Below are 14,333 nucleotides of genomic sequence, written 5' to 3'. Positions count from 1 at the left end.
GCGTGTGTGTGTGTGAGAACACCCTGCAGACAGCCAAAAGAGTAATGGACACATATCCCTTCATTCATCCCTCCATTTCTCTCCCTTAGAGTCTTACATCTCCCTCGGCGGCAGGCTGCCCTCTTACAACACACCTGGGAGTTGGTCCAGCAGCTCTCACACTTAAACACACACACACACACAGATGCATGCACACTATACGCAAACACACGCGCGCGCACACACACATGCATTGAATCTGTGCAATACTGGTGCTGTTGGCTCTTGCTGCAGTTTCTGTTTGTATGGTTTTTTTTAGCCTTCCTGTTTGTTTGTTTGTTTCCAGTTTGCCAGGATCTTTAGTGTCGCCTAGTTAACGGCTCACCCTGCAGCACAGCCACCGGTGCCGTCCCTCCGCGTGCCCATTAGTCCCCGTTGTTCCTTCTCTGCACGATGAGACTTTAAAAAATACACCACCACCGGCGTCCTGCCAGCCGCTGAAGCCTCGGCTTTGTTTTCACTTCTTTTGTCTGGGTGCAGTGTAACTCTGGCTCTCATTGGCTGCTTCTCTCGTGCCGTCTCACTTTCTTTTTCCCCTCCTTCCTTCCTTCAGTTCTTTGCTTCTGTTTTATATTTTTTGATTTTCGTTGAAAGTCACCTTGTTGCGCTGATTTTTAATTGATTCATCTCGGGGCCAGTTCTGCTGATACAGAAAAAGCGATGAATGAAAACCTTATAACGGTTAAATGGAAGACCGCTAATTCTGTCTCTACATTTAATGGGACCAGATTATCGTGTTGGTCCCATTATGCTGTCATGTTTCTCTCTGGTCAAAATGGAGGAGGGATGAAAACTGTCATCTTTTATTATCTCTGCCAAGGAGGTTATGTTTTTGGCTGCGGTGTTTGTCTGTTAGTTGGCAGCAAAACACAAAAGCTGCTGGATGGATTACCATGAAACTTGGTGGATGGATGCTGTGTGGGTCAGGGAAGAATCCAGCGGTTGCGGATCCAATTTTTTTCACCAATTTCTCAAGGAATAATTCATGGATCTAGATGAGAAGAAAATTCAGGCATATTTAAGGGACTAATATTAATGAGTGCAGATGCAAATATCAATCCTGAGGGGGACTGTTTGGCGTTGGCGGAGGTTTGCACTCCGCTGATTGCTCTTCTAGTTTAAGCATATTTTTGAGCATTTCCACAACTGTTAGCGGAGAAGTAGCAAGAAATACGAGAGGGCGAGAAGGGCGAGACGTGCATCCAGACTCGTACAGAGGATGTCGCAATTACTTGACAACCTCTCGGTGTCAGGCCACCAGGATGCCCCCTGAAAGATGTTGCTTTGGAGGTAAGACATCGCTGCTCTCTTTGGCCTCCGCTGCTCATAAGCTGCCGGCGCCTCACGCTGCTGGATCCGGTCTAATTATCCTCCTTTTTCCAGGGGTCACTGTCGGGTTGGGTCCAAACTTTTCTCCCCGTAAAAGCCTCTAATTTAGGATGACTCACTGGACCTCGGTGGTTAGACGAACATGCAGATTTCTTTTTCCGTTTGACATCTGCAATAAGCTCCAATTTCATGTCATGCGTTGTTGTGAAACGCTGCAATTTATGGTGTCATGTCATGGAAGGACCATAATAACCATATTGAGAGGTATAAATATCACATATTCCTGCACTAGATCAAACAGATGGTATAGCAGTCGGTGAATTACATTATCATACAGGTGTTGGTATGTCTGAGTCTAAATTTAAACAAGCACTTTTATCTGCCACGTGTTTACAAAATGGCACGTGTCCCGCTCCGCTCAGCTCGCTCCAACCCTCGCCCGCACTCCGCCCCTGCCCCACCGCTGCAGTCCAGTGGAGCTAAGCAGTAATTATGAAATGGCCTTTTAAGTCCCGTCCAGGTTTTAAAGCCATTCATCTAGTTGGAGGCTAAATACATACGGCCCATACGTCCCCATCCCCTCATACATCTAAACAGCTTAACACAATTACTGCCAGGGCAGCGCCTCCGTCCTCGGCCCTCTGATGGAGCTGAGTGCGTTCACATAGCGATGGAGGGATGCCCAGTGATTGGACAGGTCTTTAATTGGAGTGGAAGTTTGATTGGCTGTAACATGAATTAGATTTGCTTGAGCTGGACGTACAGTTGTCTGAGGTGATTCGGTTTGAAGTCGGCTTTGTCATGTGATTGGAAGTGGCTGCGGCGCTGAAACATCATTAAAAGGAATAAGGCTGCAGATTTTTTACATTTTAAAAATCATTGTACTTATAAATGTAAAGCAAAAAGCCTGATACAGTTTATTGCTCCGTGTCAAAAGGACTATAAAACACACATCAGTGAGCCGATACACTGGAGTACGGATCATTTTCCTTCATTACCATGACCTTGGGCGCTGGAGTTTATTTCCAGACCACATGTGCTGTCCCGCTGCTGTAAATACTCACTGGTGAACTTAAATACGCATTAATCCACAAGAGAAAATAGTCCCCAACAAATGACATGTGATTAATCCTGCCTTAGTTATGTTTGCTAGAAGTTAAGTACAAATACAATATTAAGAACAGTGCTAGGTACACTTGGAATACATTAACACAGCCATCTCGCTCACCCTCTCCCGCCCGCACCCCCAGGCCTCAGCCAGTGGGCAACAACAACAACTCATAATTAATTACAGAAATGTAGATTAAAAGAGCAGACAGGTTGATTCAAGATGAGAAAATATAGAAGGCCCGAAGCAACGGAAAGAGGTAATGAATCTCAAAAAATAAAGGAGCACTATTTTCAATCAGGGGGACAGATCTACGTCTGAGGGGACAAAGAAACAGAGATGTTGCAGTTAATTCTTTTAATACGTTTTTATTCTTTTGTTTAAAAAATGAACTACATGTTTTTGATTTATTCTAAAGATATTTGAGGTGAAGAGAAGTAGAAAAGTTACCGTGCCGTCGATTCAGGTCTATTCAGAATAATGCAATCCTCATTCTCTCCGGCTGACACCGTCGTCATGCTTTTCTCTCTCCACCTCTTCCACGTCACGATAGGTTTCAAGCTTTAACGGCGTCCATTCAGTCCGTTTAATCTGAGGTGACGCCATGAACACGAGCGTCACGGGCGGCCGTTGTGTTCTCTGTCCGTCCCTCTGAGCCGTAAAAAGAGCTTATATCCAGTTGTAAACATTTACTCAGAGAGGATCGTTAATATCTGGTGTAATTCAATATTATTTAGGGCTCCTTTTTGAATGAAATAACCTTTATTGGATCAGCGTTAACACAGGAAGAGGCTGTTTTATGCCCTGCAGCGATCTGTTTATTGCTTCCGGTGGATTCAATACAATAACCTTTACTGGGCTGTATTAACACTGAGATCAGGCTTTCTGTTACAGGTGTGTGTGTGTGTGTGTAGCATGTGTGTGTGTGTGTAGCATGTGTGTGGCATGTGTTTTTCTTTTATAGTAGAGTGCAGGTCAGGGCCTGTTTTACTGGTTTCCAGAACAACGGCTACAGGTTTTATTGGCCAGTCTTGAGATTGGATCCTAGATGAAAGTGTGTGTGTGTGTGTGTGTGTGTGTGTGTGTGTGTGTGTTTGTGTGTTTGTGTGTGTGTGCACGCTCTTGTGGTTCTGCGTTTCACATATGTGTGTGGCCAAAGTGTCTCCTTGGCAACCCACCATCACCCCTCTCTTACACACAAACCCCTACCTCCTCCTTACCACCACCACTGCCATCACCGCCACCACCCCCGGCGGTTCTGATGGAGGGGGCACTTTCTTGTAACCGTGGCAACCTTTCAGCCAGACTGCTGCGAAGCTGCTGGCTGTGGAGCGCATTGTTGTCCAGTTGATAGGTAAGTGTTAAGACCCTGCAGAGACACGGTGGGGGAGTTCAGCGCTGCACCAAGGTGTGTGTAAGTGTGTGTGTGTACTTTGTATGTCATTACTGAGACAATGTCGGCTTTATTAGAAATATCAGGTTTAATAGTCTGGTGTCAACAACGCCATAGATTGGATTTTGTAATAGGTAAGACAGGCTGCCGGGGATTAGCAGTGTGTGTGTGTGTGTGTCATATTAAATTTGCACTACACACTCAGCCTGTGTAGCAAAGCCTGTAATTTGGACATTTTTGAGTTCATCTATCCTCGTGTTCATTGGATGAAATAATTAGAGAGTTGTGTGCACACGGCTTTTGTTCAGACTTGATCAGCTGTCGGAAAACACACATTTTCAGAGTCAAAATATCATTGTTGATAATATATTGATCCCGGTGACTTGAACGTGCACGTGAAACAAGCGCACGAGCATTCTAAGCGCGCCACGTTGACAGGCTGCAGGTGAGTCGCGCTCACTTTCTGACGTGACCCTTTTTGAAGTTGCAAAGCGGCGTCGTGGAGCGGGTGTTAAGGCCTTGCAGGGACTGTCAGCGCGGCAGGACCCCGAGGCGACGTTCCAGGCAAAGGGTTCAGCGCTGTCTGCTCGGCACAGACACGACAGCAGGAACAGCGTCCAGAACACAGAGAGAGGCGTGTGCAGCTTCGTTGTGATTCAAGCCTCCACTGTGCTCGCAGGTGTGGGCTCCTTGTTGTGTTTGTGGATACTTGAGAGTTGGAATGCTTTAAGTGGCACTTAAAGATTGAGAACATTCTTAGACCGCATTTCCCACAAGTCACTTGATGATTAAGTCCAATAGGTGTTGCTTTATATTTTTCCCTCTGTTTTACAGTTTTCTCTCAACAATATCCTTGATCGTTGTCATCTGAGAAACACTGGAGTCTCCTGGTTAATCACACAATGAATCAGAGAATACAATAGATAGAAAGCCGTTATTGTCATTCTGTTGTACAAGATACTACAGAAATACACGTGGTACTCCTGGTTGGTGCCTCACATATAAATAATACATAGGGTTAGGGTTATATATAAAAATAAATAATACATAAATACAGTAAAGAAAACACATTATACACAATAAAAAAGCAATATCGATAAAAATCATATATCGATTTACATCAACTTTGTTTCGGAGAAGTTGTATTTTTCTCTCTTTCCGAGATGCACATAAATCTGGAAATATTGCTAAAAGTTTTCTTTATATGATTCAGAAACATAAATATACTTAAACTCTATAGTATATATAGAATATTCGGTACATGTGGATGGTATTCCAAAGAAAGTAAACTCTCTTGGCTTCTCGCCGGCATCGAGTGTGATTAAAAAAAAGTAGCAAATTGTGATATCGGTGCCGGATGTGCGATGGGGGAGCGTCGCAGCTGTGAAGGGCATCGCCCGTCGTCCTGGGCTGTTTGGCTGTTAGGCTGTTTGTCAAATATGTGCACCAGCTTGAATCAGCGGCAATCAGGCAGACACGATGCGAATGGATCGGCGCGAGCATCTGCTGGCACAGCGGGCAGCGATATGTGATAAACGCTGATTTCACCCTCCATTGGATCGAGCTGGTGCTGATGGCCACCTCTTCCCCCCCGCCCCCGCTCATCCATCCTATTAAACCCTCATTATTCATTTACCTCCAGCCTCAACCAACTGACATGCATGGAATGAGTGCACTCTCACACCACACACACACACACACACACACACACACACTCTTGCAAAAAAGTGAATTGTGCTCCTATTTCTTAACCTATTTCATCTCAGGCGCTTCCTCAACAGGCTGCATCCTGACTTTTTTTTAACTTTGAACCAAATTCTCCCATTTCGCGGCAAACACACAGACACACACAGTTCCCCTGTGCATAGTGCAGCAGTGCGCTGGCAAGGAGCTTAATTCTATCAGGCTGCGAGCTGGACAGCCGTAATTACATTTGTGACACAAATCCTGCCTCTCAAATTGAGCGTTTTATTCCTGAGCGCTCCCCCCTCTCTATTTATAACCCCTTATTCCCCATAAATCCCACTTCCTCTCAGAAAGTCAATTTAGGACTTAAAAGGCAGCAACGCTCTGCTTACTTTTCCCCTCCTTCAACTCTATCGCCGCTTCAGTTTCAGTTTTTTCTCCCCCGCTCTACTCTGGAGCTTTGAAGCGTCTGAAATGACAAAAAAAAGAAAGAAATAAGTCGTCCCTACAGGGAAAGTTTCAGAGAGGAGAAAACGCAGCTTGCAACCTGTGTGTGACTTCCACGAGAGCTCGTCACCGTTTCATTGTGAAACTCAACTGGGAGCGGCTGGTGTGGGAGCCTTTCAATTCCCTCTACATCCTGCAGGGTGGGTTCCACTCTGGCAGCAGCTGGGCCTGCATGACACCTTCTCTTTCCTCTTGTCTCCTTCTTCCCGTTTCTCTTCCAGCGCCGCATTTCCTCAAATCTTCCCAGCTTCCTTTGCTCTTTCCTCCCCTGACGCCGCCTCCTCCGCTCTCCGATCCCCCGCTGAATCAGCTGTGGCCTTCACTGCTCCCCTGCTCCTCCGTCTCCCCCCCTCTTCCTCTCTGGAGTCGGAGGCCGTACCTGAGTACAGTATGATGGCAGTTCATTTATCCCCCCCCCCCTTCTCCTGCTTATGCATGAGCCTGTCAGTTCCCATTGTGCCGCTCCTCACTCGACCCTGTACCACTCCACCTCATTCATCGCTTCTTTTCCTCCTCCTTTATGTTTCCCCTATACGTCTCTGACTTTCTCCCCCATTTCTGTCAAGCCTGTTATTCGCCCTCTCTCCCCTGCCTCCCTCTCTCTCTCTCTCTCTCTCTCTCTCTCTCTCTCTCTCTCTCTCTCTCTCTCTCTCTCTCTCTCTCTCTCTCTCTCTTCACTTCAATGCTTCATATTTCTGGGTTGAAACCATTTTGCAGCTTAGTCCAAGAAAAGTTAGATCCACTAGGGAGATGGTGGGTGAGATGGTTTTTGGTTGTTTGGGTTCAATCATGGGATCGTTCACAGTTTGAAACACTGATTGAATCTAAGCCTTCAAAAAAGATCAGGCCTAAAGATATGAAGATGAAATGCGATAAATAAAATATAATAAGAAATGTACGTATGCTTTTATCAGTTGAACACTATATCAAGGCCACAGACTTCAGACTCCTAAACAAGTTAATATTACTGTAGCAATATGTTTTTTGCGAGCTAAATTTAGCTAAAAGCTTAAGAGTTACTTTACAATCTCAAATCAGTCTGTCTCATTTTATCAGCACAGAGCATAAAATCATTTTGGAGCATTTCCCCTCCTCCTCCATCAGCCAGTCGTTTTCCAAACCTCCCCTTCTCCCTCTCATTCTCTGCTTAACATCCGTCCACCTCCTCCCACCCAGCTCTCGTCTCCTTTTTGTCTCTCAGAGCCTGCAGCCAGTGGAGCGCTGGGCCCGACCCTGGGCCTCTGGAAGTCCAGCTCCCTGGAGAGCCTCCAGACGGCCGTGTCGGAGGCCGAGCAGAGTCACAACCAAGCCCAGGTGCCGTTTCATCGGCCCCGGCCGCACATGGTGCGCGGGCGGGGCTGCAACCAGAGCTTCCGCCACGCCATCGACAAGTCCTACGATGGACCCTCCGAGGATGGTAAGACTTTTCATCAGCATTTTAAAAACAGAAATAGTTCAGGTGCTCACACTGTTGCTATGATATCGAATTCTCCCCCCGACTTTGTGTCCATTTTAAATGAGACACCGCTCTGCCAATGCTCATCCCTTAGGCTTTATAACACACTGGCACTCAAGAAGAGCCAGAGGCCTGCCAAGTGACGGTGCTTAGCCTAAGTACCTTAATGAAATTCTACATGATTTTATCCACTCAGCAATTTAGGAAGAGCTACTTTATATCTTACAGCAGCATATTTTTTAATGCTCTACCTTTGTGGACCCATGTTGGGTGTGTGATTACAGAGGAAAATCAAAATCCTCCATCTTAACTGAAATTGTGATGAATTAATGCTGAATGGTGTTTGGGGAAATTACTCATCTAAAATGTGCATTATTTTGAATCTTTAGCAACCAACAATAGTTTAACCTTCTGAAAAGCGACGTCCCACAGGTGGCGGTGGATTGTTGTTCACATGATCGTGCTCAAATAAATCTGAAATAATAATAACAACAGTTGGAGCATTCATTTCCTTATGCTCGTGGTGATATCATTACGTTTTGTTATCTGTGGTGAATTGTGGTTGGTCGGTTGCACCAAGTTGGTCTAAAGCTGCATGATGTCAAGTGCACACGACTGCTGCTCGAGCACATCCAGGTGTAGAGACTTGCCTCTTCTCAGCCTCCTGCACTGAGCTCACTCACTGTACAGATCTCTCCACTGCACAATGAAACATACATGCGCTCTTACTAAGATGCTCTACACCTGTAACCTCTGTGATGCATTGTTAACGTTTACCCTCCTTTAAGATGACGACCTGTCGGAGCAGAGCTCCGGTCACGAAACGCCCGCCAGCAGCTCCTCTCGCCAGGGCCTGGACGCCGAGGACGACACAAATAAGAAAACCAAAGGGAAGAAGAAAGAGAAGAAGAGCAAGGGGAAGAAGAAAGCCGATAATGCTGCTGAGGATCCGGATAAGAAGACCAAAAAGAAAGGATTTGGCCTTTTAAGGTAGGACACCTCAATGTCATGCAGTCTTGATTCAGTAATATTAAAGGTTTTTATTTTTCTCTTAAACTTCCAGGCACTGAGGTGACTCTTTACAGTTGGCTAGTCTATGATAAATTAAGTAAAGTAGTTCCAGAGACTGCCATGCCAGTACCTTGATTCTGCCGGTAATGAGGCTTGTATTTCATCACCACCCTAAAACCCCAAGGTCTTATTCTAAAGCGTCAACAAGATGGTAATTACTTCTGCTTCTGCGGCCAAACTGCACAGATTTATCACATGAGAAAGTGATACTCGAGTGTTGGAGTTTCCTTTTAGGCGGTTTTCTATCACACCTACGACCACGTAAGCTTTTTTTGTAGCTGTGACGGAAACACATTATCACACGCAACCCTTGTGTAAACAGTAGAATTTCAGGTTTATGTAGCAATCGATGGAAAACAACAACCCCCCTGTCCTACTTTCGCTTGGTTTAGTTTCAACAAATTACCCACTGAGCTCAGTAGGATTAAGGGATATTGGATTATTGGCTATGAACACAACCTTCTCGGTAATGGAGGGTATTCATTATCTCTCAATCCAAACAGAGTCCTACCGACCCGAACCGCTTGTCGGCCCTTTATCAGCGCGTCCCCATCTTGATTGTGACGCTCCAATCCTCCAGCAGCACCTTATCTACTGGCAGTGACACGGTGTGGTCAGTGTATCGCCGCACTTCCAACACTTGAGATTCAATTAGGCTGCGGCGAGAGATAGCGCGGGCGGAGGCGTCGGCCCTACAGATGGCAGATAAGAATCCAATCGGCCGCGGTGTCAAGGGCAGTAATGGAAGAGATGTTCGCACGGTGAGGGGCCCGGTGGTGGAGAGCCGGGGAAAGGCAAGATGAAGGACACGAAACAGATAGAAGAAGGGTTGCATTCAGTTCAGTGTAAACTAACCTAAAACTCCCCCCCGGTCTTAAATTGTTGCATTTGTGTGCACACGTGAATCCTCTCCTGTTTCCCCCCGCTGCAGAATCCAGCAAATATGTAGAAGCTGACACTGCTAGAAGGGAGACAGACTGTGTTTGTATGAGTTTCTGGAAGGTAATCTCTGCAGCTGCTCTCCACAAGCAAACAGTACCGTTTCCTTTTTTTAGTTCAGTCTCTCTGGTTATACGTTGGCGTTGGGATTTTGGTTTCTCTCTTCTTTCTCTATGTGCTCTTTTCTTCTCCTTCTCTAAGAGTCTCCATCCCCTGCTCACCCACTGAAATGTAAGGTGTAGCCTAGTTTTAAATGAAATCCTCATGTGTGGCCTCCAATTTTCTTTTGAAACCAGAAGTAACCATATTTTGAGGAGCGTGGGGGTGGAGCCTGACTGAGAGCTCGAGGACACTGCACGCCCACCCACGCCTACGATCTACACCCATTGTATCGTCTATTTTATCTTTAAAGGGACCGTAATATATAAAATGAACATCATGCTGTATTGAAGAACACTTGAAACTGGAGATTGAGACCAAACTCTTCAGGAAACTGTAGACTTCTATAGAAATAGACTCTAGAGGCAGCAGGACTGGGCTGAAAACGTGAATTACGAATTAATAGGATGAGGTGTATGGATGAAAATGCATCAGTAAAAAAGTTAAAATACAATAAACAGGTTTTAAACTAGACAGAAGACACATCTGAGTTGATGTTGGTCTCTGACTTCGTAACACTCTGAGCTCCCTGACACCTGTTCACGTTGCTCCGCACGTCCCCCATTATGCCCATTTGCAATCTCAGCCTTTTTGAATTGGCCACCACAATCAGAAACACTCTGTTCATCCGAGCGCAGACACCGACGCCGAACAATAGAAGCGAGCGTTTTGTTGAGCACATTGTTGCAGCACACTCTCTCTCTCTCCCTCTCTCTCTCCCTCCCTGGCCTTTATCTGGACAACTTGATTGTTATTGAACTTGAAATATGACTTAATTAGCTGGAGTATTGTGAGGTTCAATCTAATTGCAGCTCTCAAATGTTATTTTACTCCAGTGGCAGCATTAGGAAAAGGGCAAATTATAAACACATGACCTCAATTTACCGCAATGAAAGTGTGCGCAGCAGCAGCAGCTAGCGCGACAGATGTTGGAAGTCGGCCCTGTCCTTTCAGCGGCCGTAAATATTTGGTTTATCTGGGGCAGTATCTGAGGAGAGGGTTGATTTTGCAAACATCGCAAACATCTGCGTGTGAGGTGACCTATGGAAATCACACATTTGTCGTGGGAGCATTTGTTTTTTGACCAATGCATTTCTCGTTATTCTTATGTGACGAGCGTCCTCACAGCTTCTATATTAGTACAGAGCCTCAAAATAGAAGAGATTCAGTTTAGGAGATTATATAAAACTTGATATTTTAGTAGCATTGGTGGCCATAGTGTCTAGATCGCCCCCAAGTGGCAATAACACAGCTTTCTCTGCCTCCATATTACATCATCAGCGCAAGGTGGCGTCACCCGTTATTTCTGGATGGTGGGAGGAAGTGGAAACGTGTCGTCCATCTTTATAAACCCCGCTGTATAAATTACAAATTGCTCTAATTGGCTTAATCAGGATTTGTGGTCACAGTTCAGTTTCTGTCGTATGACAACTGGTTAAATCTGCCAATGACGATCATGTGGTATGATTTAAATCTCCGGAACTAAAATGGATCATGTGGTTTGTTTTCTAAGCTTTTGTCATAACATTAAAAACGTATTGTCCAACCTTCCAGTCAGGAATCCCAAAGTTTTGATACATTGCAGCTTGTGGATACAAAACTACATATTTTTTACTCATTTATCAGAAACTGGTGCTTGTTTAAGATGCAAATTTCCGCCTGTGCTCTTCTCTCACTCTGCTCATGTTCCTGGCCTCGGATGCGGCTTCTCGTCTTTGTCATCACCAGGCCCGCGAAGCCCCCGCGTAGCCCCCCCGCTCGCATCCCGTCTCCCTGATTGCTAAATAAGCCAAGACAAATGGCAGCAGCCCCTCAGACCTTCCTCAGTAGAGGTTGACTGCTTGTCTTGTCTGTATTCAGCAGACGGCAGTGAAGTCTCAGCCTGGAACGTAGCCTCGGGGGCTGCGCCACTGACAGACCGTAGAAAAAGACTAACACACTGGAACTCGGGCTGCTCAACATCCGTCGAACAAAGAGGACAACCTGGTCAGGGGGCTTCACATGTCCATATCAAACAAAGATATTTACATCACACTTTCTGATTTGAATAAAGCGCACGCCCACAATATTATTTAATCCGGCTCGAGTTTCCTCTGCCACTTAGTTTTTCAAGTTTCCCAGCCTCGGGGAGGGTTAGTGTGCGCAGCTTATGTTTGAGCTCATAGCCCGTCTTTTTCTTGTGTGAGGATTAGACACATTATAGTCTGATCCGGCGTGACTCGATCAGGAGGTCAGGATTTGAAGGATATAGCTTGTGACTAACATTCTCTGATTGTGTCATCAAGTGAGCCTCGCTGACACTTGACATGCGGCTCAATGGCGAAGCCGTGTGTATTTTTACTCTGTTTACACTCCTCACAGATGCGTGTGACTCCCGTCTGCTCCAGTGTGTGTCAACAGTCACCGGGCGTATCTTTGCTCAACTGTCCCGCCGGCCCTGCTGGGCATTGACACATCCCATGTGTGTGTGTTTGTGTCCCCCCCCCACGTCCCGTCAGTCACTCAGGATCGATGTTGAGCTCTCGCTATCAGCGCGCGTCCCACTGAGACGACGCACCGACGCCCCTCCGTCAGTTTAAGGGGACACGAGAGCTGGCGTTTTTTCTTTTCTTTTTTGATCCGCTGTTTACAAATCCACACATATCCTCTCTCCTCCGTTTCTCTGTTTTGCGGCGCTGGAGAAATCCGACAGGGAAGCAAGCCAATTAGCGCCATCCGTTCCGCTCTTATCCTGTTGCAGAGCAGCAGGATGTGCCGGGTTGAAAGGTAGTGACTGGTGGGCTGTACTCTACAGAACCAAAGCCGTGTTGTCAGAGCGGAGGGGCCCACCGCAAGATGATTTCTGACGGATTACTGCTGTTATTGTGCCCTCCGCCTCCTTATTCGCCTCCGTGAGCCCATTCTCCCTTCATTTCTTAGTTTCACAGTAATCCCCCCCCTCTCCTCTTTCTGTTCTAAAATGTTTGTTCTACTCTCTTCCTTCTCTGTATCGTGCACTTCTCTCTTTCGGTGAATATTTCTCTTCTCTGAGTGCATCCCTGTCTGTCCTCGAATGAACTGTTAATTTAAACCAGACTGCATTAGACAAAATGAGCTCTCACGTCCCGCTTGAATTCACACAAGTTCATGATTTTCTACAATTAAGTGTGCTAATAGGAGCTCTGCGCGGTCCCAGAGACCCCCTGCCAATTAAACAAGCTCAAGACAGGTTGCTCCTCGGATATTTTGTCTTTGTGGAGTCTCTGTCGTCTGTGCCCCTTTTCTCTGCCAGTAACTCTCCAAGTCTTGTCGTGTTTACTCCAAACAAACTTCGTGAAGTCAAACTGTTCCGTGCGTCACTGAATTTCCCAGGAAACGCTTGATAATGAATGTTTAGGCTGCGGCATTAATCGCTTTTTTGTGCCCTAAACATGCGGCGCAAGACCAGCAATTACACAAGGAAAGGAAAGGAAAGGAATGGAAAGCAGGGAGGACAGACTATTGGAACAGGCCCTTGTCAGCCGTGTTGCTTGGCATACCAAAATCCCTCTGACATGTTTGTGTGGGCGTCTTAGCCGTGACTCTAAGCTGTGATGGGGCTAAATTGTAGGTGCATTACCTAATCCCAGCGTTGGTTAATGCACTGCAGGTGGATTTCTTTGATCCGCCATCTCATCATGGCATTTAAGGGCTGTTAGCAGCACCGATACGGAACAACGTCTTCAAGAGAGTATTTATCAGTGTTAGTATTCTCTTTTGTAAAATATGCATAGGGACGTGCATACATTTTGCACACACAGGACACACCTTTCTCTGGTGGATAAGCACTATCTCTCTCTCCCTTCATCTCTATTCATCTCTTTATCTCTGCGTAAATAATGCATGCAAAACCACACATCACCTTCAACACTTGACACCTATGGAACACGCCGCCGTGGCGTACTAATCAGGCCTGCCTTGAATGCATGTTCGCAGTGAAGACAATCATGCAAAAGCCTCTCTTATGCTTTGTTGCTTGTTTAACCTGCACTTCAAGGAAGCTGGATGTGACGATTTGCACATGCAAGTGTGTGAACGTAATTAAATGCACAGTGTTCATAGGTTGTTTGTCTTTTAGTTTCTCTGTGTCGGTGACAGCCAGTGGCCGGAGCAGCACCTGTGCATGATAGCTCAAGTCTGGGTTTTGGGGATTTTCTTCCAATTTTGACTAGTTTTCACCTGGACTCAAGGATAAACTGATAAAATTTCAGAGGTCAAAGGTCACAGTGACCTAATATGAGTCTTGGAAATAAGTGTCGACTGAAACTGGTTTGCAGAGGCATACAGGCTGGTAATTGTAATTTAAGTCAGTCCCTAGTATGGTTCTCAATCTGTCATTACAGTCCTTAATGCATTTGTCCCCTCAACCCCCAAAATACACCGTGACATTGTAACACTGTCAACAGCAGAGTAGTCTCGAAATTACAGCTCTTTCTTTTCTCAATTCATATTTGTGCACAATTTGCTCCCCGCTGCCCAAAATATGAAAAGCTGCCAAGTATTTCAACCCGTCGTCGAGAATGAGCTTTTTGCAAAGCAGGAGCAGCCTCCTCTCCTCGCTATTGAGGCGCAATTCTAATTTACAACTTTGCCATGGAGGCAAACAGACGAGGAACGCTATCACCGTC

At 45.9% G+C, this 14,333-nt stretch overlaps 1 protein-coding gene across 4 annotated transcripts in view; it reads left to right on the top strand.

The window, feature by feature from the left end:
* Window positions 1–14,333, top strand: part of pard3ba (par-3 family cell polarity regulator beta a) — a 133,299-nt gene that overhangs the window by 71,336 nt on the left and 47,630 nt on the right. For all 4 annotated transcript variants that reach the window (XM_035150615.2, XM_047339092.1, XM_047339094.1 and 1 more), the window contains 2 exons: window positions 7,264–7,479; window positions 8,307–8,508. In XM_035150615.2, the coding sequence (XP_035006506.2) occupies window positions 7,264–7,479; window positions 8,307–8,508 (418 nt within the window). The remainder of the gene's footprint in view (window positions 1–7,263; window positions 7,480–8,306; window positions 8,509–14,333) is intronic.

Source organism: Hippoglossus stenolepis, chromosome 24 (assembly GCF_022539355.2).
Source record: "Hippoglossus stenolepis isolate QCI-W04-F060 chromosome 24, HSTE1.2, whole genome shotgun sequence".
NCBI classification, from domain to species: domain Eukaryota; kingdom Metazoa; phylum Chordata; class Actinopteri; order Pleuronectiformes; family Pleuronectidae; genus Hippoglossus; species Hippoglossus stenolepis.
The sequence above is the reverse complement of the archived record's forward strand: the minus strand, read 5'-3'. Positions and strand labels throughout refer to the sequence as shown.